The 25808-nt window shown below is 43.9% G+C and overlaps 1 protein-coding gene across 2 annotated transcripts in view; it reads left to right on the top strand.

Moving 5' to 3' along the window:
- DNAJB6 (DnaJ heat shock protein family (Hsp40) member B6) overlaps window positions 1–25808 on the top strand; it is a 308250-nt gene that overhangs the window by 50316 nt on the left and 232126 nt on the right. For both annotated transcript variants that reach the window (XM_033931602.1, XM_033931601.1), the window contains one exon: window positions 2620–2700. In XM_033931602.1, coding sequence (XP_033787493.1) covers window positions 2636–2700 — 65 coding nt within the window. In that variant the 5' untranslated portion in view covers window positions 2620–2635. The remainder of the gene's footprint in view (window positions 1–2619; window positions 2701–25808) is intronic.

The following is a 25808-nucleotide window of genomic DNA, read 5'->3' as shown; positions in this document are numbered from 1 at the left end:
ATGAGCATCAAGGATGCAAAATACCACTTAAAAATTTTGCTCAAAGTGTGCCTTAAAACTTGTTGCAGTTTGACCAGTTTATCGGCTGTTAGAGCTCCAGAGCAAAAGTAGATCCCATCTTTAATGCCACTTTCTGAAGCAGTTTTGGAAGTCCTCTTTCTTTAATGTCCTTAGTTGCGCTGTCTTGGCTGTCTCGATGTCCTGAATTGATTTAAAATATTTACCTTTCATGGTCATTTTGACTTTGGGGAAGAGCCAGAAGTCGCACAGTGCCAAATCCAGTGAATAAGGTAGGTGAGGACATACCGTAATGTTTTTATTTAACAGAAATTGCCGTACCAGAAGTGATGTGTGACACGTAGCGTTGTCATGATGGAGGAAGAAACTGTTTGCTCATTTCTCAGGTCACACTCATGTTCAAATCTTTTAAAATGTTTTGAACAGAACCATAAGAAATGTTCAGATCTTCAGAAATTTCCCTAATAGTCACCCATTTGATCAAATCATTTCACTTACTCTTTCAACATTCTCTTGGGTTTTTGATGTTGAAGGATGTCTCGATTAGAGAATGACATGAGGACAGATTTGTCCCCGTTCTACCCCATTTCTGTAAGCCTTAGCCACACAAGCCTCAAACACTTATGACTTTAAAGTGTTTGAGGCTTGTGCAGATGAGGACAGAGCTTGCAGGAATGGGGCAGGGACAGGAAAGAAGTCACTTGGGCAGGACGGGAAAAATTTGTCCTCATGTTGTTCTCTAGTCCTGATCTCGAACCACTTGTAAACCATCTTCATGGTCACTGTAGCATCACCATAAACTAATTTTAACATTTCGTATGTTTCTTTAGCACTTGTTTGAAGTTTAAAACAAAATTTCATGATGTTCGTGATCCATGATTTACATAGCTCACAATCGACTGACTGCACTGAACACTTGTCACACACTATTACTTTGGTTTGCACACTGCTTCCCATATTGAAGATTCCTGCCTTTCTATTGGGTGGTGTTTGGCATCAGCATTCACTGTACTTTTTTGATTGCAACTCATATACACTATACAGTTAGCTAGTGGAGCGCCTTTCCTTTACTTGTGCTTGAGCAGCTTGGACTCCTGAGGGTAATATCGGAGCTATGCCGGTTTTGGTAGCCCACTTGAAGTTTGCCTCCATGTAGGAAAACCTTTTGGTGCTGCAACAGACATCAATTCATATTTTCACATCCCACTAGTGTTTAGAGCAGAGGTGCTTGATATCGATTCTTGAGGGTCACAATCCAGTCGGGGTTTTAGGATTTCCATAATGAATACACATGAGATCTGTTTGCATCCAGTACAGGCAAAACATACAAATAGATCTCATGCATATTTATTGTGGAAATCCTAAAAGCCCAACTGGATTGTGACCCTCGAACCGATATTAGTACCCATGCTCTAAAACACTAGTGGGATGTGAAAGTATGAATTGATATCTGTTGTAGCACCAAAAAGTTCAAGTGGGCTACCAAAACAGCCATAGCTCTGGCATGACCCTTGAGTCCAAGCTGCTCAGCATAAGTAAAGGAAAGGCAGTGGCACCCCTGGTTTAGGAGACTCCAGATGTACCAGTAGGTTTGGCCAGATTATCATCCAGAATCTCTGGGGATTATAATACAATTCCGGGATTATAATACAATTTTCACAGGACCATTTCTTTTGTTTCCTGGGCTACCCCCTCCCCCCGAAAAAAAAAAATAGAAAAGGCTACTAATTACCAAAAATGTTGGTATTTGCCTATTGTCACAAAATGTAATTGTTCCTCTTTCCTGTTGAAGGCATCTTGTAACTAGGAGTCCAATCTTTTGGGGTTTTCCCTTGCTACTTTGGCCAGACACTGACGCACTTGAGTGATTTAATTTGGTTTCCATTTAACATTGTCACATATTCCAGTTGTGCAGCAGTGTTTTGCTGCTCCTCATGTAAAGGCTCAGTATTAATCTAGGGGGCCAACAGATTGACCTCTGAAGCAGATAGTTTCATCCTGAAACATGGCTCCATGTTGAGTCTTTCCATATATTTGTGTGTCAATAAATATTGTCTGTTGCTTTTATCTCTGGAACTCCATTTTGCTAGTTATTGGGAAGGCTGTTTGGCTATCTCTACTTTGTGTGATATCTTCTGGCTCATCCATAGGGATGCTTCTTTGCCCATTGTAGTTTGGTTGCCTGAGGATTTACCATTCCGCATATCTTTGGAGAAAAACAAATTATCTGTAGCAGGTGTTCTCTGGACAGCATGATGCAAGTCACTTAGCTCCCTGAGTTGTATTCTACCATTAGCTAATAAATATTGAGGTGGTCCCATGCAACGGCAGCAGTCAGGGCTTGGTTGTGTGCATTTTGAGATATCTCAGAAGCTTTTGTCAACACTATGTTAGAGCAGATCCTTGGTGATTTCATACATGTTAGGAAGTATTCTGCTGTCCACAGAGAATATCTGCTACAGGAAAGTAATTTGGTTCTTCCAAATTATGTTGGAACTATTTTCTCCTCTAACAAAAGTATTTTGAAAAATCTAAAGAGAGAATGTACAATGATTTATTGTATGAGCAATTTGTAATAAATGAACTGACTTATGATTTCAGGACTTGATTGTTCAGCATGGTGGAATATTATGATGTCTTAGGAGTCCAAAGACACGCATCACCAGAGGATATTAAGAAAGCGTAAGTATTTTTTCATTGACTGATAATTTATAAGAATTTTAGAAAATGTTGAGCAACTGTCTGTAAACTGGTGTTGTAACATTTCTAGTGGGATAATAAATTTGTGCTGCTAATCTGATTTGTTACAAAGGAGAGGCTAGATAAATCACAGTTACTTACCTGTAACAGGCAGATATTTTCACATGTGGGTAATGTTATCCATGGAACCCGGCAAGGACCATCCAAACTGAACTGTCACTTTCAAAATAAAAAAGATTGTCTGTACTGTACATATACAGGCGCCTTTCTGCCCGCTGCCAGCTAGCGGGATCATCAGTTCAGTAACGAAGCTAAGAAGGGGAGGTGGGTGGGTTGTGAGTATCTGCCTGCTGTCCTTGGATAACATCTGTTACAGGTAAGTAATTGTTTTATTCCAGGGCAAGCAGGCAGCATATTCTCACGTGGAGACTCCTCAGCTAACGAATAGGGCTGGAGGGAAATTGGCTTCTAATTAGAGATTAAACTTTGAAGAACTTTTTGTGTCCGAACTGACTATCCTGTCTGATAAGATTTTCCAAACAGTAGTGGGTTGTGAATTTATGAATTGAGGCCCAGGTGGCTGTTTTAAAGATGTTCTCAATAGGAATGGAGCCTAGGTGGGCTTCTGAAGTTGCCACGGCTTGCATTTTATATGCAGTAACATGATCTCCTAGCATTGGACCAGACCGAGCATAGCAGAATGAGATGCAGTCCGCAATCTATGTTAAGATAGTTCTCTTAGTTGCAGGAGTTCCCACCTTGTCAGGATAAAATGTAGTATTTGCTACTAGCACCTGGAGTGAGAGCAATGAGGAAGACCACTTTCCAAGTGAGGTGCTTGAGAGATAAAGTGGACAGTGGTTCAAATGTAGGCTTCATGAGGTCCCAAGCCACTGTGAGAGATTTTAGAGGTGGCTTGATGTTGTAAAGGCCTTTCATGAACCTAGAGCTCAGAGGATGAACTTTTAAGAGCTTGTTGTGCAGAGGTATGTGAAAAACACTTAATAGCACTGAGATGAACTCACTGAATTAATCTTTAGTCCAGAATTAGGGAGATGGAGGAGATAGTCCAGGATGGATGGAATAGGACAGGTTCCATGAGGAAAAGCAAATCCATTTGAAGCGGTAGTAAGAACATAAGAATAGCCTTACTAGGTCAGACCAATGGTCCATCAAGCCCAGTACCCTGTTCTCATGGTGGACAATCCAGGTCACTAGTACTTGGCCAAAACCCAAGGTGTAGCAATATTCCATACTACTGATACAGGGCAGACAGTGGCTTCCCCTGTGTCTTTCTCAATAACAGACTATATACTTTTTCTCCAGGAACTTGTCCAAACCTTTCTTAAAACCAGCTACGCTATCCGCTCTTACCATATCCTCTGGCAACGTGTAACTTTATCGAGTGTCCCCTAGTCTTTGTAATTTTTGACTGAGTGAAAATGCAATCCACTTGTACCCATTCTACTCTACTCAGGATTTTGTAGACTTCAATCATATCTCCCCATAGCTGTCTCTTTTCCAAGCTGAAGAGCCTTTCTGGAAGCTTCAGTGATAGCTGACATTGGTGCAGACAGCAAAAGAGTATCTAATGGTTGGGAGAGAAATACCATGCTGTGAGAGCCAAGGAACATTGCTTGGGTTGCAGTAGAGAGTTCTTGTTCACGAGCAAATGGAGTAGATTCTGGGCTGTTCATGGAGGAGAGGGTGTTTATGAGCAACTTGAAAAACTGAAGGTGGCAAAGCGATGGGACCAGATGGGATCCATCCAGGATACTAAGGGAGCTCAGAGAGGTTCTGGCGAGTCCTATTAAAGACTTGTTCATCAAATCTCTGGAGACGGGAGTGATTCCTGGGGATTAGAGGAGAGCGGATGTGGTCCCTATTCATAAAAGTGGTCACAGGGATGAAGCAGGAAACTACAGGCTGGTTAGCCTCACTTCAGTTGTTGGAAAAATAATGGAAATGTTGCTGAAGGAAAGGATAGTGTACTTCCTTGAATCTAATGGGTTACAGGATCCGAGGCAACATGGCTTTACAAAAGGTAAATCGTGCCAAACGAACCTGATTGAATTTTTTGATTGGGTGACCAGAGAGCTGGATCGAGGACATTTATGCTAGATGTAATTTACTTGGATTTCAGCAAAGCCTTTGATACAGTTCCTCATAGGAGGCTGTTGAGCAAACTTGAAGGGCTGAAGTTAGGACCCAAAGTGATGAACTGGGTCAGAAACTGGATGTCAGACAGACGCCAGAGGATGGTGGTTAATGAAAGTCGCTCGAAAGAAGGAAAGGTGAGTAGTGGAGTCCCTCAGGGTTCGGTGCTGGGGCCAATCCTGTTCAATATGTTTGAGTGACATTGCTGAAGGGTTAGAAGGAAAAGTGTGCCTTTTTGCAGGTGATACCAAGATTTGTAACAGAGTAGACACCGAAGAGGGAGTGGAAAATATGAAAAAGGATCTGCAAACGTTAGAGGAATGGTCTAATGCCTGGCAACTAAAATTCAATGCAAAGAAATGCAGAGTAATGCATTTGGGGATTAATAATAGGAAGGAACCGTATATGCTGGGAGGAGAGAAGCTAATATGCATGGATGGGGAGAGGGACCTTGGGGTGATAGTGTCCGAAGATCTAAAGGCGAAAAAACAGTGTGACAAGGCAGTGGCTGCTGCCAGAAGGATGCTGGGCTGTATAAAGAGAGGCGTAGTCAGTAGAAGGAAGAAGGTGTTGATGCCCCTGTACAGGTCATTGGTAAGGCCCCACTTGGAGTATTGTGTTCAGTTTTGGAGACTGTATCTGGCGAAGGACGTAAGAAGACTTGAGGCGGTCCAGAGGAGGGCGACGAAAATAATAGGAAGCTTGCGCCAGAAGACGTATGAGGAGAGACTGGAAGCCCTGAATATGTATACCCTAGAGGAAAGGAGAGACAGGGGAGATATGATTCAGACGTTCAAATACTTGAAGGGTATTAACGTAGAACAAAATCTTTTCCAGAGAAAGGAAAATGGTAAAACCAGCGGACATGATTTGAGGTTGAGGGGTGGTAGATTCAGGGGCAATGTTAGGAAATTCTACTTTACGGAGAGGGTAGTGGATGCCTGGAATGCGCTCCCGAGAGAGGTGGTGGAGAGTAAAACTGTGACTGAGTTCAAAGAATCGTGGGATGAACACAGAGGATTTAGAATCGGAAAATAATATTAAATGTTGAACTAAGGCCAGTACTGGGCAGACTTGCACAGTCTGTGTCTGTATATGGCCGTATGGAGGATGGGCTGGGGAGGGATTCAATGGCTGGGAGGGTGTAGATGGGCTGGAGTAAGTCTTAACAGAGATTTCGGCAGTTGGAACCCAAGCACAGTACCGGGTAAAGCTTTGGATTCTTGCCCAGAAATAGCTAAGAAGAAAAAAATCAAAAAATTTAAATTGAATCAGGTTGGGCAGACTGGATGGACCATTCGGGTCTTTATCTGCCGTCATCTATGTTACTATGTTACTATATGTTCTGTGTCAGCAGTGTTGGCATGATTCACAGAGTAATGGGTTCTCATTTGCAGAAGAAGAGGGATCCAAGGTTGACGTGGCCACCGAGATACAATGAGTATCATGGCGGGTGGTTCCTGGTGAAGCTTGAGCAGCACTGTCTTGATTAAAGGGATTGTAGGAAATGCATAGAGGAACTTGCCTCGCCAGTCAAGGAGAAAGCCGTCTCTTTTTCAAGGCGATTGGGAGCAGAAAGGAGGAAGTTTGTGATTGAAGGGGGAAGCAAAGAGGTCCACTTCTGGAGTCGCCCACATCTTGAATATTTGTCATAATATGGAGTTGTTGAGTGACCATTCGTGTGGTTGCAGAATTCTGCTCAGTTTGTTGGCCAATACATTGTTTCCCTGCTAGTTTGACTGCTTTCAGGAAAATGTTGCGAGCAATGGACCAGGACCAGATTTGGATGTTTTCCTGGCAGAGGTGATGAGATCCTGTTCCACCTTGTTTGTTCACATAGTACATGGTTACTTGGTTGTCCTGTCAAGCCAGTACTACTTGATTGAGGAGACAATCCTGGAACGTGAACAGGGCATTGCGAATTGTAGGTTGATTTGAAGATGTGTTGCTGCGGAATTCCAAGATCCCTGGATGTGGAGATCGTCCAAGTGAGCTCTTCATCCCAACATGGAAGCATCTTTTGATGGTTTGGGACCTGGAACAGGAGACCTCTGGAGAGATTGGATAGAGTCATCCACCACAGAAGTGAATCTCTTTAAGTTATGGTGTCACGGACAAACGCTGAGACAGAAGACCAGTTGCTTGAGACCACTGGAAGGGTAGTGCTACTGAGGTTGTCTGAGGTGAAGATGGGCAAAAGAAACTATATACATACTGTGGAGGCCATCAGAAAAAACTTCCTGGCAGAGCTGAAGTAGTGCAGTGAGTCTCTGCTGAGGGAGTAAAGCACGTGTCTGGGTTGTGTCCAGAACAGCTCCAATGAATTCCAGAGACTGAGTGGGCTGCAGTTGGGATTTGGGATAATTGACTGCAAAGTCCAGGAGCTCAAGAACATAAATTGTTGCTTTCAAAGCCTATTGAGCCTGCTGGGATGTGGAGGCTTTTATCAACCAGTCGTTCAGGTAAGGAAGCTGAATGAATGAAGTATTGCTGCTACTACCACTAAACACTTTAAAACTCTGGGTGCTGAAGCTAGTCCACGTGGGAGGACTGTGTACTGGAAGTGGCATGCTCACAGATGAAACCAAGGTATTTTTTGTGAGGGGGAGAAATGAAATATAAGTGTATGCTTCTTTTAGATCTAGAGAGCATAGCCAGTCATTTTTCTCCAAAAGAGGCAATAGGATTCAAAACTCTTTCACCAGACTTGTTTAGTGCTTTGAGGCCTAGGATAGGACGAATACTACTGGACTTCTTTGGGAAGTGCCTTGAGTAGAACCCTTGCCCCACTCTTGCAGTGAAACCATTTTTATGTCGTAGAGTTGGAGAAGGGCTGAGATTTCTTTATGGAGTAGCAAGTTGAAATGAGACTCTCTTGGAGGGTAGTTCAGTGGTCGCTTCCATAAACGCAGGGCATATCCCTGGTTCACTGCTTGGAGTATCCATTCATCTGATGTTATCGGAGACCAGCGTTGATGGTAATGAATGAGTCTACCTCTTGTTGGGAGAGTCTGAGGAGCGGGCTGAGAAACACTAGCTAAACTGTCTAGGAGATAGTCAAAAGGACTACTGCTGCTTAAGTTGAGAAGGTGTAGCGGTTTTCGGTTGCCTGTGTTGTCTCGGACGTCTGAGTAGATGTTTGTGCAGACATTGAAGGCTAGCAGTATTTATTCTTTGAATAGTATGAAAAACATCTTTAGGAGCTTGAAAAGCCCTTAGGCTGTTAAGATTGTTGCACTGTCGAGAGAATGGTATACAGTCCATATGTCTTCATCTTTTGAGCGGCCTCCTCTATACGGTCACCAAACAAGTCATCACCCATGCAGGGTATGTTGGAAAGACCATCTTGAACATTGACATTGACAAGGGTTCTGCACAGGGGGATGGGAGGGAGGGAAGGATGAAAGCTGGGCAAAGGGTTCTGCTGCACAGGGGGATGGATGGATAGAAAGATGCTGCAGAGGGAAGGGTGAAAGGGGAGAAAAGATGTTGCACATATGGGGGAAAGCAAAGAGGAAGAATTGGGGTAAAGGATAGGAAGGGAGAGATAATGTACATGAAAAAAATAAGCCGTACCCGAAAATAAGACGTGCCTTTTTTGGGCCCCAAATGAATATGACACTGTCTTATTTTCAGGGAAACACGGTATATGGAGGGGGCTTCCCAGTTTTGTTTGTTTGTTTTAGTAAAGTTTCTTTCATAAGGTTATGTAGTGGCACCTTCAGGAAATGTTTTGGCACTTCCTTATAGACTCCATTTTAATTGGGAAATCCTGCCTCATTTACATAAAGGATTTGGTAAAGGAGAGGTTGATCAGGCAGTGAAGCTGTACCTGAAAAACTACCATCTGAAAATGTATCATTGTAGTCGGACCTGCTGGAAACATGAAGAGAAGTCGGAATCATAATCCTCATCATAATGACCCATAGACCTGGAATGGTGGCAGGAGCGACGAGTGAGCGTCTGGTTTAGCTATGATATGTAGGAGTAGAGCTATGACTTTGGGAAAGAATCAGCAAGGTTTTGGGGCATGAATTGTAGTGGGCGTTCTATAGTGATTTGGGGGTCGCTGAATTCAAAACTGACCTTTAATTTTTCAGTAATAACCCTCTGATTTTTGGCAAAACAGCATTATAATGCTAGGAATGATTAAGAAGGGGATCACAAACAGATTGGAGAAGGTTATCATGCTTCCGTACTGGGCCATGGTGCGCCCTCGCCTGGAATACTGCATCTAGCACTGGTCGCCATACATGAAGAAGGACATGGTACTACTCGAAAGGGTCCAAAGAAGAGCGACTAAAATGGTTAAGGGACTGGAGGAGTTTCCGTACAGTGAGAGATTGGAGAAACTGGGCCTCTTCTCCCTTGAAAAGAGGAGACTGATAGGGGACATGATCGAAACATTCAAAATACTGAAGGGAATAGACTTGGCAGATAAAGACAGATTGTTCACCCTCTCCAAGGTACGGAGAATGAGAGAGCACTCTAAAGTTGAAAGGGGATAGATTCCGTACAAACGTAAAGAAGTTCTTCACCCAGAGAGTGGTAGAAAACTGGAACGCTCCTCTGGAGTCTGTTATAGGGGAAAACACCCTCCAGGGATTCAAGACAAAAGTTGGACAAGTTCCTGCTAAACTGGTGAGGCTGGACTCATTTAGAGCACTGGTCTTTGACCTGGGGGCCGCTGCGTGAGCGGACTGCTGGGCACGATGGACCACCGGTCTAACCCAGCAGCGGCAATTCTTATGTTCTTATTAGTGTTCTTGCTGTTTAAATCATAGCATTAGAACTACTGTTGTATGATATAGAAACATAGAAAATGATAAAGGCAATATGGCCCATCCATATCATCCCACATGCCTGTCCTATGCTTTCTTGAATTCACATAGTCCTCTCCATTACCTCCACTGGAAGTTCATTCCACTTGGATTTTCTTTAGATTTTGCATTTCACAATGTGCCTGGTAGAGATTTATGCTGCTATTACTCAGAAAACATGAGAATTTGAATAATTGTTTTATGACTTAATATCCTAGTTATGATCTACACTTGTTTGGAGGAGGTTGGACTTTTGTGGATGCAGAGCATGCTTATATTTAATTCGCAAGAACTATTATATTGTCGGGTCAAACTGGTCCCTGAAGCTCATTTGCAGTGTGACACATACAGTATACCAGCATTGTCCATTTGGTGTGCCCTGCCTGAAAAAAGTATTAATTGCCTTATCTCTGCCACATTTAGAAAGCAAAAAATGTAGATATTTCCAAAGTAATACCCCAGATGTGCTGCTAGAAATTCTCAGTTATTATGGCGATCTAATGAAAAATCACTCTTTGGGATGAACCACCCTTTTCAGATTGTTGTGGTTCACCGATCTCTTTTGCTTCTACCAAATCTTCTGACAGCTTATCCTATCTGGAAACAAAAAACTTATGGAGAGTTGATGTCTAAGATGAAGGCTTTATTAAAACAATTAGATAATCCACATAAAAATGTCTAGGGCATCAGTCATTGTTTTCTGCATGCAGATTGCACAATTTAGGCTGTGTATATGACTACTGATGCTGTAAAACTGTCCATCGTCGTGACATCCATTTTCTCCAGATAACAACACAGCATGTGTAGGGACTTCAGCGTGTCCGAGAAGGAAACAATCTCTGCAGGTGATTCATTAGTCATGATGACTGCAGTAGTATCTCCGTCCTCATCAGACTCTTGGTTGTCTGCAGTGTCCTTTATGCTGCTGCTTAAATTTTATGCCATTACAAACTTTCCACCTCTCTAACCATCCATTTGTTTTGAAGTCTTCTACGCCCAGTTCTTCAGATAGCGGTGCTGCTTTCTTCATCAGCAGAAGCCCACTGATTGGCAGTTGTCGACTTCAACAAACCATTGCAGCGCCTGTTCAACGTCTCCAGCCTTCCCAATTCTATTCCATTACTGGTAGGATTGCTGTTGTTTTGCCAGTCTTTCAGTATGGCTTGCTATTTTTTGTAAATCCGAGAAATCTGGCAAGGATGAACGCTGTGATGTTTTGCAAAAGAGACCTGACTCTCCAGTTGGTCAAGTCTCTTTAAGACATAAACATGTTCAGCCAAAGACGGTGACTTTTGTCCAGCATGGTGGACACGTTCAGCCAAAGACAGTGATTTTTGTTCACGCGACACCATGGTGCAGTTCCGAAAGTTCGAACACCTGGCCAGACCTAGACTGCTGCTCCGAAACATATGGCTCATCCAAGTCAGAACGTGATTGCTTTTAATCGGAGTGAACATAACGTGAACAAATAGAGGTGGGACCTATAACATCAGTGCGCATAAGCGGATTGTGTGCTTATCAGAATTGCAAATATCCGGAGTTTATGTCCATTGACCATAATGTAAAAAAAACAAAAAAAATGGGATCATGGTGGTAGGCTGCGAATAACCAAAGTGTGTGCTTAACCGACGTGCACTTAGGTGGAGTCGACTGAATAAGTGATATGTGAAATGGATAAACAAATGTTTATGTGAAAAACGGTGGTGACTGGTGCCATATGATAGAGGATCAGTGACATCTAGAGTGATCATCATGGTATAAGTGAAGATTATTTGTAAGTGCAAGGTATCAAAATGATGATTGAACATGATTGAAGAAGTACATATATCCACGCCTAAAACAGATAGCAATGTGCATAAAACCCTATAGGGTGAAGTGGTGAAATATGTAGGTCCTATAAACAGGCTTGTGGATTAAATAGTAAGAACTATAAAAGAACAAACTACATAAATAATAGCGCTTAAGTGAACTATAATAAAATAAAGATTTCACCTAATTTTAATAATAACACCATTTTAAAAATGACCCAGCGCACAGCACCTTCACAAGCCAGCCAGACCGGGCCGGCGTGGGTGCCCTGCTCCGCCCCCCCCCGATCTTGCCGGAGAACACCATTTTAAAAACGATCCAGCGCACAGCTCCTTCACAAGCCAGCCAGACCGGGCCGGCGTGGGAGCCCTGCTCCGCCCCCCCGATCCTGCCGGAGATCACCATTTTAAAAACGATCCAGCGCACAGCACCTTCACAAGCCAGCCAGACCGGGCCGGCGTGGGAGCCCTGCTCCGCCCCCCCGATCCTGCCGGAGAACACCATTTTAAAAACGATCCAGCGCACAGCACCTTCACAAGCCAGCCAGACTGGGCCGGCGTGGGAGCCCTGCCCCGCCCCCCCGATCCTGCCGGAGAACACCATTTTAAAAACGATCCAGCGCACAGCACCTTCACAAGCCAGCCAGACCGGGCTGGCGTGGGAGCCCTGCTCCGCCCCCCCCCCCCCCCGATCCTGCCGGAGATCACCATTTTAAAAACGATCCAGCGCACAGCACCTTCACAAGCCAGCCAGACCGGGCCGGCGTGGGAGCCCTGCTCCGCCCCCCCGATCCTGCCGGAGAACACCATTTTAAAAACGATCCAGCGCACAGCACCTTCACAAGCCAGCCAGACCGGGCTGGCGTGGGAGCCCTGCTCCGCCCCCCCCCCCCCGATCCTGCCGGAGATCACCATTTTTAAAACGATCCAGCGCACAGCACCTTCACAAGCCAGCCAGACCGGGCCGGCGTGGGAGCCCTGCTCCGCCCCCCCGATCCTGCCGGAGAACACCATTTTAAAAACGATCCAGCGCACAGCACCTTCACAAGCCAGCCAGACCGGGCTGGCGTGGGAGCCCTGCTCCGCCCCCCCCCCCCCGATCCTGCCGGAGATCACCATTTTAAAAACGATCCAGCGCACAGCACCTTCACAAGCCAGCCAGACCGGGCCGGCGTGGGAGCCCTGCTCCGCCCCCCCGATCCTGCCGGAGAACACCATTTTAAAAACGATCCAGCGCACAGCACCTTCACAAGCCAGCCAGACCGGGCCGGCGTGGGAGCCCTGCTCCGCCCCCCCGATCCTGCCGGAGAACACCATTTTAAAAACGATCCAGCGCACAGCACCTTCACAAGCTAGCCAGACCGGGCCGGCGTGGGAGCCCTGCTCCGCCCCCCCGATCCTGCCGGAGAACACCATTTTAAAATCGATCCAGCGCCAATGGCGCGCCGACGAAGGCGCACGACAAAGGCGCCTGCGCCTTAGTGAGCGCCTTCGTGGAGCACCTGAGGGGAGCACTTGCGTGGAACACTTACGCCCTAAAGACCGCTCCACCGGATCTTCCGCTGACCTCCAACACAAGGTAAGGAGCGCAGGACTCCCGCTCCTCCCCCCTCCCAGCACTGATTACTACCCCATTCAAATCCTCCACAGTCCTACAATAATTTATTCGCAATCCTTCACAAGTGTATTATTGATAAAGACAGAAAACCTGCATAGACAGAAAACCATATAAGTCAATACTAGAAGGATTTCAAAAACCAGCAATCATGAAGCTCTTATCAATCCTACTGATATATTTGTTATGCAACAATGTGAAAAACGTTATATCACTCTATCCAAAGCTACACTCCGTTCACGACCCTGACACACCCAATAGGCTCCTAACTAACCAACAGGAAGAAAGAGTAAATCATATTAAAATAATCACAAGTACTAATAGAACTCACCGTACCCTCAAAAAAAGACCAAGGGAGATAAAACTCATCAAAATCAATACACCCACCACAACTACCTCCATTCCCTGCGCCTACCTTAACACTAGATCAGTGAGGAACAAAGCCTTCTTAATCAAAGACTGGATCGTCTGCAAGAAGCTAGCCTGCCTCTTTCTAACGGAAACATGGTTACTATCAGAAGAGGATCCAATACTAAATGACCTAATACCAGATAACTACAAAATTCACATGTTAAACCGTGAAGACCGTAGAGGGGGAGGACTAGCAGTCATCCTCAAGGAAGAACTCGAACTTGAATTAGTTGACTCCAAGATAACCAACCAACTAGAAACACTAGCATGCAAAATTAGCAATAAGAACCTAGAAGAGTACCTCTCCTGTATTCTATTTTGTGTACCGCCAAAATGCTGGTCAAAGGCCAGAGAAGACTTCTATGAATTCATCCTACACAACTCAATCACTCCGTCTTACAATATTATAGCAGGAGATGCAAACCTACATTTAGAAAACGAGGACAATCCCGACACAAAAGATTTTAAAAACTTCCTATCCTCACTCAACTTCATTCTCCCTTCATCCACACAAACCCATGAAAAAGGCCACCAGCTAGATTTGGTAGCTATGTCCTCAAAAGAAATCCTAAATCCCACCATTTCCATATCAAACGGCATCTGGAACCACGACATCTGGTCCGACCACTACACCTATTACTTTAATTTAAACTGGAACCAATCAAAAGAAAAAACTCACCCAAGGATAGAAAAAAAAGAATATCTCACAAGGGGCCACATTAACCCAGAGGAATACTGGGCCCACTACGAAGCGCGCGAGGAGACAAATGAAGAAGGTGAATTCTGGGAACAGTGGCCAAAAACAAGCACAACTATCCTAGACAAAATAGCTCCTAAACGAAACAGAGCAAACCGCTCAAATAAATATAACAACTGGTTCGACTCCGAACTACTAAAAATGAAACAATCAATACGACGATTAGAAAGGATCTGGAACAAATCAGGTGAAATATCTGATAGGAACAATTGGAGATCAAACATAAAGGAATATAAACAACTGATAAAAGAAAAAAGGAAAACATTCTACTCATCCAAAATACATATATCCAACACAAGTTCAAAAGGAATCAACACTCATGAATTGTTCAATCTAGTTAAAAATTTATTCGACACCACACGCCACAGTCAATCAACGCACGACATAAAACTTCCATCAGCAGACGATCTAGCACAACACTTTGACTCAAAAATTGTGAACCTAAGGAACAACTGCCCAACAAACAACACAGATGAACAGCAAATAGCCAACATACATGAAAATGAAATACCAGTGGACATGTATTGGAACTCCTTTCAGAACCTAGAATGGAACAACTTCATAAAACTCTACAACAAATATACTAAATCAAACTGCATCCTAGATCCCTGTCCACCCAACATAATGAAAGCAGCCCCATTAGACTTTAAAATCACACTATGGACTCATATGTCCAACAATTTCAAAAACGGAAAATTCCTATCAAAAAATGGTCACATTATAATCACCCCAATCCCAAAAAATCATAAACTACCCCTAACATCAGCAACCAACTATAGACCAGTAGCATCCATCCCATTTTTCGTAAAAATAATGGAAGGCTTGGTACAAACCCAACTGATGGACTACCTAGATCGATTCTCACTGCTACACGAAACCCAGTCAGGCTTCAGACCTCTGTTTAGTACCGAGACGGTGATTGCAGCAATCTTAGAATACCTACGTAAATTATTCAGCAAGGGCCACAAAGCCTTAGTGATGCAATTCGACATGAGCTCGGCCTTCGACTTGGTGGACCACAAAAAACTACTACAATATTTAGATTTAATCGGCATCGGAGGCGAAGTGCTGGACTGGTTCCGGTTTCCTTACGACCCGCACCTATCAAGTTCGCTTCAATGGCAATCTCTCTAAAACATGGAGAAACCCATCAGGCGTGCCACAGGGGTCCCCACTATCCCCACTACTCTTCAACGTCTATATAGCTTCACTAGGTACGCAGCTAACCCAGCGAGGCATAAAAGTATTCAGCTATGCAGACGACTTCACAATCATAATCCCGTTCACTGCATCTCCCTCCGAAATCACCCCCACAGCAACTGAAGCGCTAAACACAATGGAACAATGGAACACAGATTTCAAACTAAAGCTCAATCCAGATAAAACTAAATTCTTCATAGCCTCGCCTCACGCACTTAATACGACAATATCATTACACATTAACATTCTAAACTACCCCATTCAACCAACGATGAAGATTCTAGGAGTAACACTAGACCAAGGACTAACCATGAAAGACCACATAGACTCCCTAATCAAAAGAGGGTTTTTCACTCTCTGGAAACTTAGGTCCATTAAGGCGTACTTCCACACTTCAGCTTTCAGAATTCTAGTACAATCCCTAATATTAAACCACCTGGACTATTGCAACATCACCCATCTGACAATCCCCCAGAAGCAAATGCAAAGACTACAACTAATACAAAATGCAGCAGTCAGGATGATTTTCGGACTGAAGAAGTCCGATCACATAACCCCTTCCTACCGACTCCTACACTGGCTGCCGATGGAGGCACGCACGAAGTTCAAGCTAGGATGTCTCTGCTTCAAAGTATTAAACGGTCTAGCCCCAAAATACATTACAGACCTCTTCTCATTCCCAACCAACAGACATGAAAGAAAAACACACATGAAATTTGTCTCCCCACCGGCTAGAGGGTGCAAATATAAGAGACACCATCAACAACGGCTATCGTATCAAGCAGCCATATGGAGTAAAGACCTAGAAAAACTAATTGCACACACAAACAACTATGAAGAATTCAGGAAACACCTAAAAACTTACCTATTCTTGAAATACCTAGGTAATGAACCGGAACATCAACCCCCCTCGTAACATCATCACATACCTGTACTTATAAACTGTTAACCTCAACCCCTAATCACTAACCATGAACACTCTATTCAATTTACGGAATATTTCTACTTCTGTGTAAGCAGCTTGGCACTTCCTGGCCTGCAGCACACATACTGTCGTAAACATTATTAATGTTATCAGATGCACACTGCTATACTCTTTAATTCGTTGTATGTACAGTTTCTCTTTATTGTATTTACAGTCTCTCGTTTTGTAAACCGCCTAGAAGTCGCAAGATTGCTGGCGGTATATAAATAAAGTTATTATTATTATTATTAATTAGACTAAAATACATTGCACCGTGGTGAAAAATATGTAAAAACTGAAGAAGAACTCTAAATCCAGAGAACACAACAGCTGGGCCAAACGTAGATAGACCTAAAAAATATCTCATGTAAGAAAGAGATATATGAAACTTAAGGAGATGACAGGCTAAGAATAGCCTAAGAAATAACCGGAAAAGCTAAAAATCGGAGCTGAGCCCAGATTAGAGCTGAAACAAGGCTCTACTGCTCAAAACAGTGTGTTGTATGAGCCGTAAAACAATCACAAGCTAAAAACCCGAAAATGAACATAAAATAAAATCTAAAATCATGCCTAACCCATCATGTTCAATTAAAAGAATATATATAAACCAAAGAAAAGAAGACCGGAAAGCATAAAACTAAAAGCTGAAACTGGGAACCATACAAATTAAAAATGAATGAGCTCAAGAAGACGATATAAATTAGAATAAAACCCAAAAGCATAAATGTGGAAATAAATGCCTGGCCATATCCATCAGTTTTATGCACAAAAATGCTAATGCACAGAATCGCTTCTAAAGACATTCCTCATGAGGACTTAGTGTAAAAGCTACCAAAATATTACCGGATAAATTGAATAACAATTGAAAATCAGAAGTTATTAATTGAAGGGCAGAAGCCTAGCTCATTGCCATGAAAAGTAGACCGCCTTAAAGACTGAAAACTGAAGCCATAGCATTACATGAAAAACGGAAGCTTACCGATAACTCCTGCACTGTACGGACCTGATAGGATGAGCTGAAAAGGGGAGGAACATCAGACTGTCAAAGATACATGTAAAAACTAGTTAAATGAACTGAGGAAGGGGGAACTTCGGACTGCCAGCGAAACTATCTGGTTGGATGACCTATAAAGGGGAGGAGCTTCGAGCTATCAGTGAGAGTACTGTTGATTATAAAGATATAAAATTAAAAATATTAAAATAGTCTATAAAGGAAAGTGCAAGCTGGAATGCATATGCAAAGGTTAATGAGCGTAATAAAAACCACTCGTTGGAAAGACTGTCTGACACATTGCAATACCAATGGTGGAATGAAGAGGGTATTGAAATCCCTTAGATTGGTCCCTAACGTAATAAAATATAGTGGAATGATAGGTCCTTGTAGATTAAAATGATGTAGATTGTTGTCAAATGGGTTAGGCCCTAGACATTTGTGTGGATTATCTAATTGTTTTAATAAAACCTTCATCTTGGACTCTTCACAAGTTTTTTGTTTCTGGTTGCGTCCCTTTTGTGGAGGTATCGGGGTCAACTTTCTTGTACCTAGCTTATCCTATCTGCCAGGTCTGGTACCACTAAAATCAGCTGCAGAGTGGGGAGCTCTTTTCTTCGTTCCAGCTGTCCTGGCTGTTGGCAAAACGCAGCTGCTAAAAAAGAAAAGAAAGAGAGAGAATCAACTTTCTATATCATACATGACATAGAAGTATTCATTCTGTACATTTCAAATCCTGCATGGTGCTAATGACTAGAATGGCTTGAGTAAAGAAAAGAGCTAATCAGATTGGAGAAGGGGACTGGCGAGACTAGTCATGCTGGGGATAGATAAAGGGGATTGGGGGCTAACATAGCAGCTGGTGAGAAATGGGCACTAGAGCTTAGAGATGAGCCTGATACAGGGGATGAGAGATGGGATGGTGATGGAAGAAGGAGACGAACAGATATCTTTGAGTTGGGAGGGGGAAGAAACATGGGCATATGCAGGAAAAGATGAAGATGGAGGGGCATGGAGATAGATGCTGAGGTTAAGGTGGAAGAAAGATAAGGTAGTAAATGCTGTGGAAATGGAGAAGGAACTATGGGAGAAGAGATAGGATCAGTGGCAGCTGAGGAAAAAGGAAAAAATGGCTACAAAGAAAGTTTGAGAGATAAAATAAGGTGGTATACTGTAGGTGAGAGAGGATCGAAATAGGGGAGATAAAAGCGGGAATGGGAACCTGACTGGGGATAGAGAGGAGATAAGAGGAAGAGTGATGAGGCTTGGGAGGCAAATCAAATACAGAAGCTAGAAAGGGAAACTGGAAAGTGAGTGAAATTTAGGGAATGAAAACTGGGGAGGGGATGAGAGAGGGGTGGGGATGGGAAAAAAAGGGAGGAAAGTAAGAAGTGGAAAGATAAGTAGATGAGTGAGAATTGTTAGGAGAAGAAAGGATGAAATCTAGTTATTGGTTCATAAAAAGTTAGATGAGAGAAATGGAGACAAAATGAAACCGAAGGATCAGTGTCAAGGCATAAGGAAAAAGACAGGACAGTGGAAAAACAGAAAATGGAAATGAGATAAGAATAGCTATACTGGGTCAGGCCAATGATCCATCTAGCCCAGTGGGCTCAAACTCGCGGCCCGCCAGGTACTATTTTGAGGCCCTCGGTATGTTGTCATAATCACAAAAGTAAAATAAAACAGTTTCTTGATTATATGTCTCTTTAGCTATAAATTACAATATTATTATTAAGACTTAGCCAAAAGGAAAGATTTATAATCTATAAAGAGTTTTACTGAGAATCTCAAAGAGAGCGAGAGCCAGAAGGTCTTGAGCATGCGCAGGTGCTCAAGGCCCAGGTAACAGGAAGGATCTTCGTTCACCAGCACTGGCACGTCCTGGGACTGCGTGCCGGTGCCAGATGGGGGTAAGGCTTCTGTTTGGGCTGGCGGGGGAGGCCGGTTTGCGTGAGGGGGGCATTTGCTAGCAGGAGGAGCGATGCCGGTTCTCGGGGGAGGGGGGGCAGAAGAGGTTGTGCTGAGGGAAGACAGCTGGACTCAGATTATGGAACACTGCAAGATTGGTACTGTGACTACCCCGCCTTTGAACTGAAGAACTGGTATGATGTCCTGAAAGTGGAGGAGATGAGAGCATCCCAAAGAGAGGAAGGACCAGAGCTTGAAATCCCCAAAAGTACTGGATCCATGACCACTAGGAGGCGTAAGGTAGTGGTAGTTGGCGATTCCCTTCTGAAGGGTACAGAAGCATCCATCTGCAGACCAGACATGTCATGGGAGGTATGCTGTCTGCCTGGTGCAAAAATCTCTGATGTTACGGAGAGCTTGCCGAGACTCATCAAGCCTGATGACTACTATCCGATGCTGCTCATCCACATTGACACTAACGATACTGCCAGGTACCCCTGTGAACATGTCAAAAGTGACTTTGTGGCTCTGGGAGAGAAGGTGAAGCAGTCAGGTGCGCAGGTGGTATCCTTCCTGTCGAGGGTAAAGACCAGGGCAGAGAAGCTCGCATCCTTGAGATGAATGTTTAGCTATGTGGATGGTGTTGTCGTGAGCGTTTTGGTTTCCTGGACTATGGGATGATCTTCCAAGGGCTGCTGAGCAGGGATGGTGTGCATCTATCAAAGAAGGGAAGAAGTGTCTTCGCTAGCAGGCTAGCTAATCTACTGAAAATGGCTTTAAACTAGAAGTGATGGGGTAAAGTGAGTATAAGCCCTCAGGTAAGTAAATCACTGAATACTTCTACCAGTGGAATCAAACTCAAACCCTTTGCAGGGCCACATTTTGGATTTGTAGGTACTTGGAGGGCCGCAGAAAAAAAATAGTTAATGTCTTATTAAAGAAATGACAATTTTGTATGAGGTAAAAAACTCTTTATAGTTTATAAATCTTTCCTTTAATGTATTTTTCGCTCCATGAGATGCACCTCATCATAAGACGCACCCCAGATTTAGAGAAGGAAAACAAGAAAAAAAACATTCTGAACTAAATTGTATACTAATATATACCCGACACCTTTAAATTCCATCCCAGCCCCCCCAATCAATCATCACTTTTACATACCCCCCCGCACCTTTATATTCCGTCCCAGTTCCCCAGCACCTCTAAATTCCATCCAAGCTCGCCCAGCAGTACCTTTAAATTGTGGAGGTCAGTGGACGGCTGCCTGCTGATTGTCGGAGCCCGCAGCGCACAAGCTTGCTAATACCTGGGCCCGTGACACTTCTAATTATGCCGGTCGCTGGTGCTTGCTGGACGGCTGCCTCAGCGACCGGCACAATTAGGAAGTGTCGTGGGCCCCAATAATCAGCAGGCAGCTGTCCACCAACCTCCACAATTAAAAGTACCACGGGGGGGGGGGGGGAGGGGGTGTATATTCGCTTCATGAGACGCACCCTTATTTCCACCCACTTTTATGGAGCGAAAAATACGGCATTTTTTTCTGCGGCCCTCCAAGTACCCTATTTTTTTCTGCAGTCCTTACAGCTAAAGTTTAACATCTTTCCTTTCTCAGAACGGACACATTTCAATCACTATATTGAAAATAAAATCATTTTCCCTACCTTTGTTTTCTGGTGACTTTATTTTTCTTTGCTTTTAACTGTTTCCAGTCCATTGACTGTTTTTCTCTCCGTCTTCACTTTCTACCTTGCATCCATCTTTGGCATTAACTTAACATTCAATTTTTCCATTTTTCTGCTTTCTTCTCAAAATCTATGTTTCCATGTCTTCCCTTCCCTTCCTGTCTCTCTCTCCTTCCCTCCCTATTTCCATAGTTTGACATCTCTCTCCCGCCCTCCTTTCCCTCCAGTGTAACATTTCTCTTCACCTTCCTCCTTTCAGCCTCCTGCAGTCTATCTCCCTTCCCTTCTCCTTTTTGATCCCCCTCCCAGTCTAACATTTCTCCGTCCTTTCCACCAGTCCAACATTTTTTTTTCTCTCTTACTCCTGCATGCTTCTCCTCTGGCCCTCATTCCCTCAACCAAACAACATCTCTCCCTCTCCATGAGTCCAACTTTTCACTCTCTGCCCTCTTCCCCCTTCTCCAGTGTAACATTTCTCCTTCCCTCCTTTCTGTCCTCCCCATCCATCTTGCCCTCTCCATGAGTCCAACACTTTCTGCCTCCTGCACGCTTTCTCTCTCTTGTCCTTGTCTCTTCCCTCAGTGGCATCCTTCCTTCCCACCCCAACATACTCTCTCCCCATACACCATCTCTCCCTTCCCTCCAGTGTGTAGCACCTTAACTTCCTCTTCCTTTCTGCCAGGTTCAGCAGCACTTCTTCTCCCTTCCTTTTACCTCCTCCTTGTCCAGCAGCACTTCTTCTCCCTTTCTTTTACCTCCCCCTTGTCCAGCAGCACCTCTTCTCTCTTCCTTCCTCCCTTCTTTCTCTGTCCAGCAATACCTGTATTTTGCAGCCGCGATCTCGCACACTGGGCAGGAAGAGAGACTCCAGCGTCAGCTGACTTGCAACTTCCTGCCTGCCATCGTGTATGCCGGGACTCCTACCTTCGCCTATCCGGCAGATACGCGAAGGCAGGAGTCCAGGCATACGCGATGGTAGGCACAGGCAGGAAGTTGCAAGTCAGCAGGTGCTGACGCCTCTTTTCCTGCCCAGAGTGCGAGATTGGGTACAAGACCGCGGGCCGCAAAATAGCACTTGGGGGCAGGGCTGCAAGTTTGAGACCGCTGCTCTACATAGGTGGGAAAAGGGGGCAATGTCTGGAAAGCAGTATATACTAATGCTCCAAGTATGGGAAACAAGATTCTGGATCTAGAAGCTGTGATGGAAGAAGAGGAGTTGGATATAGTGGCGATCACAGAGACATGATTCACAGAGAATCATGACTGGGATGTAGTTATACCGGGCTATAATCTGTTGAGGAAACATAAGGTAGGAAGAAAAGGAGGAGGAGGAGTGTTATATGTTAAAGATCATATTAAAGCCACACAATTGCAGGATCTGCAGGCAAGGAAGAGGCACTGTGGATCAATTTGAAAAGAGGGAATAGTGACTATATTTACATTGGTGTGATATAAAGGCCTCCTTCACAGACGGAAGAAGTAGATAAGAGATTTAATAGTAGACATTCAGAACATATCTAAAAAAGGGGAAGTCTTGCTAATGGGTGATTTTAGCATGCCAGATATTGATTGGGGTATGCGTATTGTGGGGTCTTCTAGAAGTAGAGAGATTCTGGGTTCTCTACAAGAACTGTTCCAGCAGTTGGTAATAGAACCCATATGGGATGGGGTCATACTGGACTAAGTGCTTACAAACGGGGAAAGTGTTTCTGATGTTACAGTGGATGATCATCTGGCATCCAGTAATCACTGCATGGTACTTGCAGTTTAATATTAAGATGGGTATAGAGAGGGCTTATTCAAAAGCAAAGGATCTAGGCTTTTTTTAAAAAACTAGCTTTGTTCGGATGGGAGTTTACATCAAGGAATTATTGTCTGGATTGGAAGGGGTGGAAATGCGGTGGACAAAACTGAAAGCAGCGATTGTAAGGGCGACAAACCTTTTTGTGAGGAAAAGAAGGCCGCTATGGTTCTCAAAAGTAATAGCTGAGAAGGTAAGGAATAAGAGGTTAGCTTTCATAAACTACAAAAGATTGCAGAAAGTGGAACACAGGCAAAAATATCTGCAATAGTTAAGAGAGGCTGCTCGTGTAGTCAGGAAAGCAAAGATGCAAATGGAAGAAAAAATAGCTGACTTGGTAAAATGGGGAGATAAGACATTTTTTAGATATATTAGTGATAGGAAGAAGTGCAAAAGTGAGACTCAAAGGTGAAGGGAAGGACTATATAGAAGCTGAAAAGGCCGAATTGCTTAACAAATATTTCTGTTCTGTGTTCACAGCTAAAGCCCCAGGAGTGGGACCGCAGAAGACAAACATTAATAGGGATAGAGGAGTAATAGACCCATATTTTTCAGAGGGCTAGCTATAATAAAGGTAGATAAAGCCATGGGGCCGGATGGTGTACATCCTAGGACTGACCTTTTTAACGAGTCTTTAGAGTTGGGAGTGGTACCGGAGGACTGTAGCAGGGCGGATGTAGTCCATTTTCACAAAAGTTGAAGTAAGGAAGAAGTAGGGAATTACAGGCTGTAACGGAGAATGTTGAAATTTATGGAATCCTGTGGATTACAGGACCAGAGGCAACATGGATTCAGTAGAGGTAGATCTTGTCAGACAAATCTGATCAATTTCCTTGACTGGGTGACCAGAGAATTAGATAGAGGATGTGCGCTAGATGTGGTGTATTTATATTTTAGCAAACCCTTTGACAGTGTTCCACACAGATGTCTAATAAATAAATTGAGTGCCCTCGGGATGGGTCCCAAAGTGACAGCCTGGGTCAAGAACTGGTTGAGTGGAGGACGACAGAGGGTAGTGATCAATGGAGATCGCTCTGAGGAAAGGGATGTTACCAGTGGTGTACCTTAAAGTTCTGTTCTTGGGCCTGTTCTTTTTAACATTTTTATAAATGATATTGCTGAAGGGTTGTCGGGTAAGATTTGCCTCTTTGCGGATGATACCAAAATCTGCAATAGAGTAGACATGCTGGATGGACAGTGTGAATAACATGAAGAAAGACCTGGCATGAAGAATGGTGTGGAAGTTGGCAGCTAAAATGCTAAGAAATGCAAGGTCATGCATTTGGGCTGCAAAAACCCAAGGGAACGGTACAGTTTAGGGCAGTGTTTTTCAACCTTTTTACACCTATGGACCGGCATAAATAAAAGAATTATTCTGTGGACCGGCATCGGTCCATGGACCGGCGATTGAAGAACATTGGGCTAAGTCGTGGGCCAGACCCTGCCCATCTCTACCCAGTCTCCACCCCAGACCCCGCCCCCATAATAGTACTAATTGTAACACTATTTTTCCATTCATTTTTCACAGATACACAATATAATCTTTTTAACATCACATAATGGTTAACCACAAAATTAAACTACACAAAGCTCACTGACAGCAGATGTAAATTCTCAAAATTCAAATAATTCAATCACTAAATTCAAAAATAAAATCATTCCCCCCTACCTTTGTTGTCTCCCTCCCTCCATGCTATGTCTTACCTTCTGGCCTGCTCCCTATTGGCCGTTTTATGCCGCCCCCGATATTATCTTCAGGCCGGCTCCCTCTTCCTCATTGATGCAGTGCACAAAGCTGTGGGCAGCGGCTCCTTGTGCGTCCCATGCCTCATTTGGAAGCCTTCCTTCTGATGTTGCAACGTCAGAGAGAAGGCTTCCAGTTCAGGCGCAGGACCCGCATAGGAGCCACTGCCTGTGGCTTTGTGCACTGAGGAAGAGGGAGCAAGCTTGAAGATAACGCCACATCGATCACACCGTGGACCGGCGGTTGAAGAACACTGTTTTGGGCCTGATGCATGTGCTGGCCCTGTGGACCGGCAGGAAATGTCTGTGGACCAGCACCGGTCCACGGACCGGTGGTTGAAGAATACTGGTTTAGGGGGTGAAGAACTTATGTTCACGACAGAAGAGTGGGACTTGGGTATGATTGCATGTGATGATCTTAAGATGACCAAACAGGTTGAAAAGGTGACAGCGAAAAGATATAAAAAGGATGGAGTCTTTCCAGAGGAAGGCTACTAAAATGGTATGTGGTCTTCATCATAAGGCGTATTTGAACAGACTTAAAAATCTCAATCTGTATACTCTGGAGGAAAAGCGAGAGAGGGGAGATTTGATAGAGATGTTTAAATACCTATGTAATGTAAATGCACATGAGTTGAGTTTCTTTCATTTGAAAGGAAACTGCACTGAGAGGATATGGGATGAAGTTAAGAGGTGATATGCTCCGGAGTAATCTAAGGAAATACTTTTTTACAGAAAGGGTGGTAGATGTATGTAACAGTCTCCCAGAAGAGTTGGTGGAGATACTGTGTCTGGATCCAAAAGGGCCTGGGATAGGTATGTGGGATCTGTCTGAGAGAGAAAGAGATAATGGTTACTGCAGATGGGCACACTAGATGGGCCATTTGGCCTTTTTCTGCCCTCATGTTTCTATTTTGGTTGAACGGTTCTTGTGTTGTTTATTGGAGATGGTGGTTCTACTTTGGTCCATTCTTCAATTCCTTGGGGGGATGGCAGACCACTTGGCTTGGTGTCTTGTTCTTTTTACATTCTGTTCACCGTCCAGCCCTACTGAGGACTGCTTTTCTACATCTCTCTAGATTTTTGATTCATCTGCTACTGATGACAAGGAAAAATTCTGTCTTGATAATTTTCTTTCCTTTAATCACAGCAGATGAATCCAAAGTCCCACCCTCTTAATGTTTGTTTTTTAGGTTCTCCTTTTTCTTATTCGGGATTGGTCCTGCAAGC

The sequence above is a fragment of the Geotrypetes seraphini genome, chromosome 2, assembly GCF_902459505.1.
Source record: "Geotrypetes seraphini chromosome 2, aGeoSer1.1, whole genome shotgun sequence".
Taxonomy (NCBI): Eukaryota; Metazoa; Chordata; class Amphibia; order Gymnophiona; family Dermophiidae; genus Geotrypetes; species Geotrypetes seraphini.
Note: the sequence above shows the minus strand (reverse complement) of the source record. Positions and strands in the feature narration are given on the sequence as shown.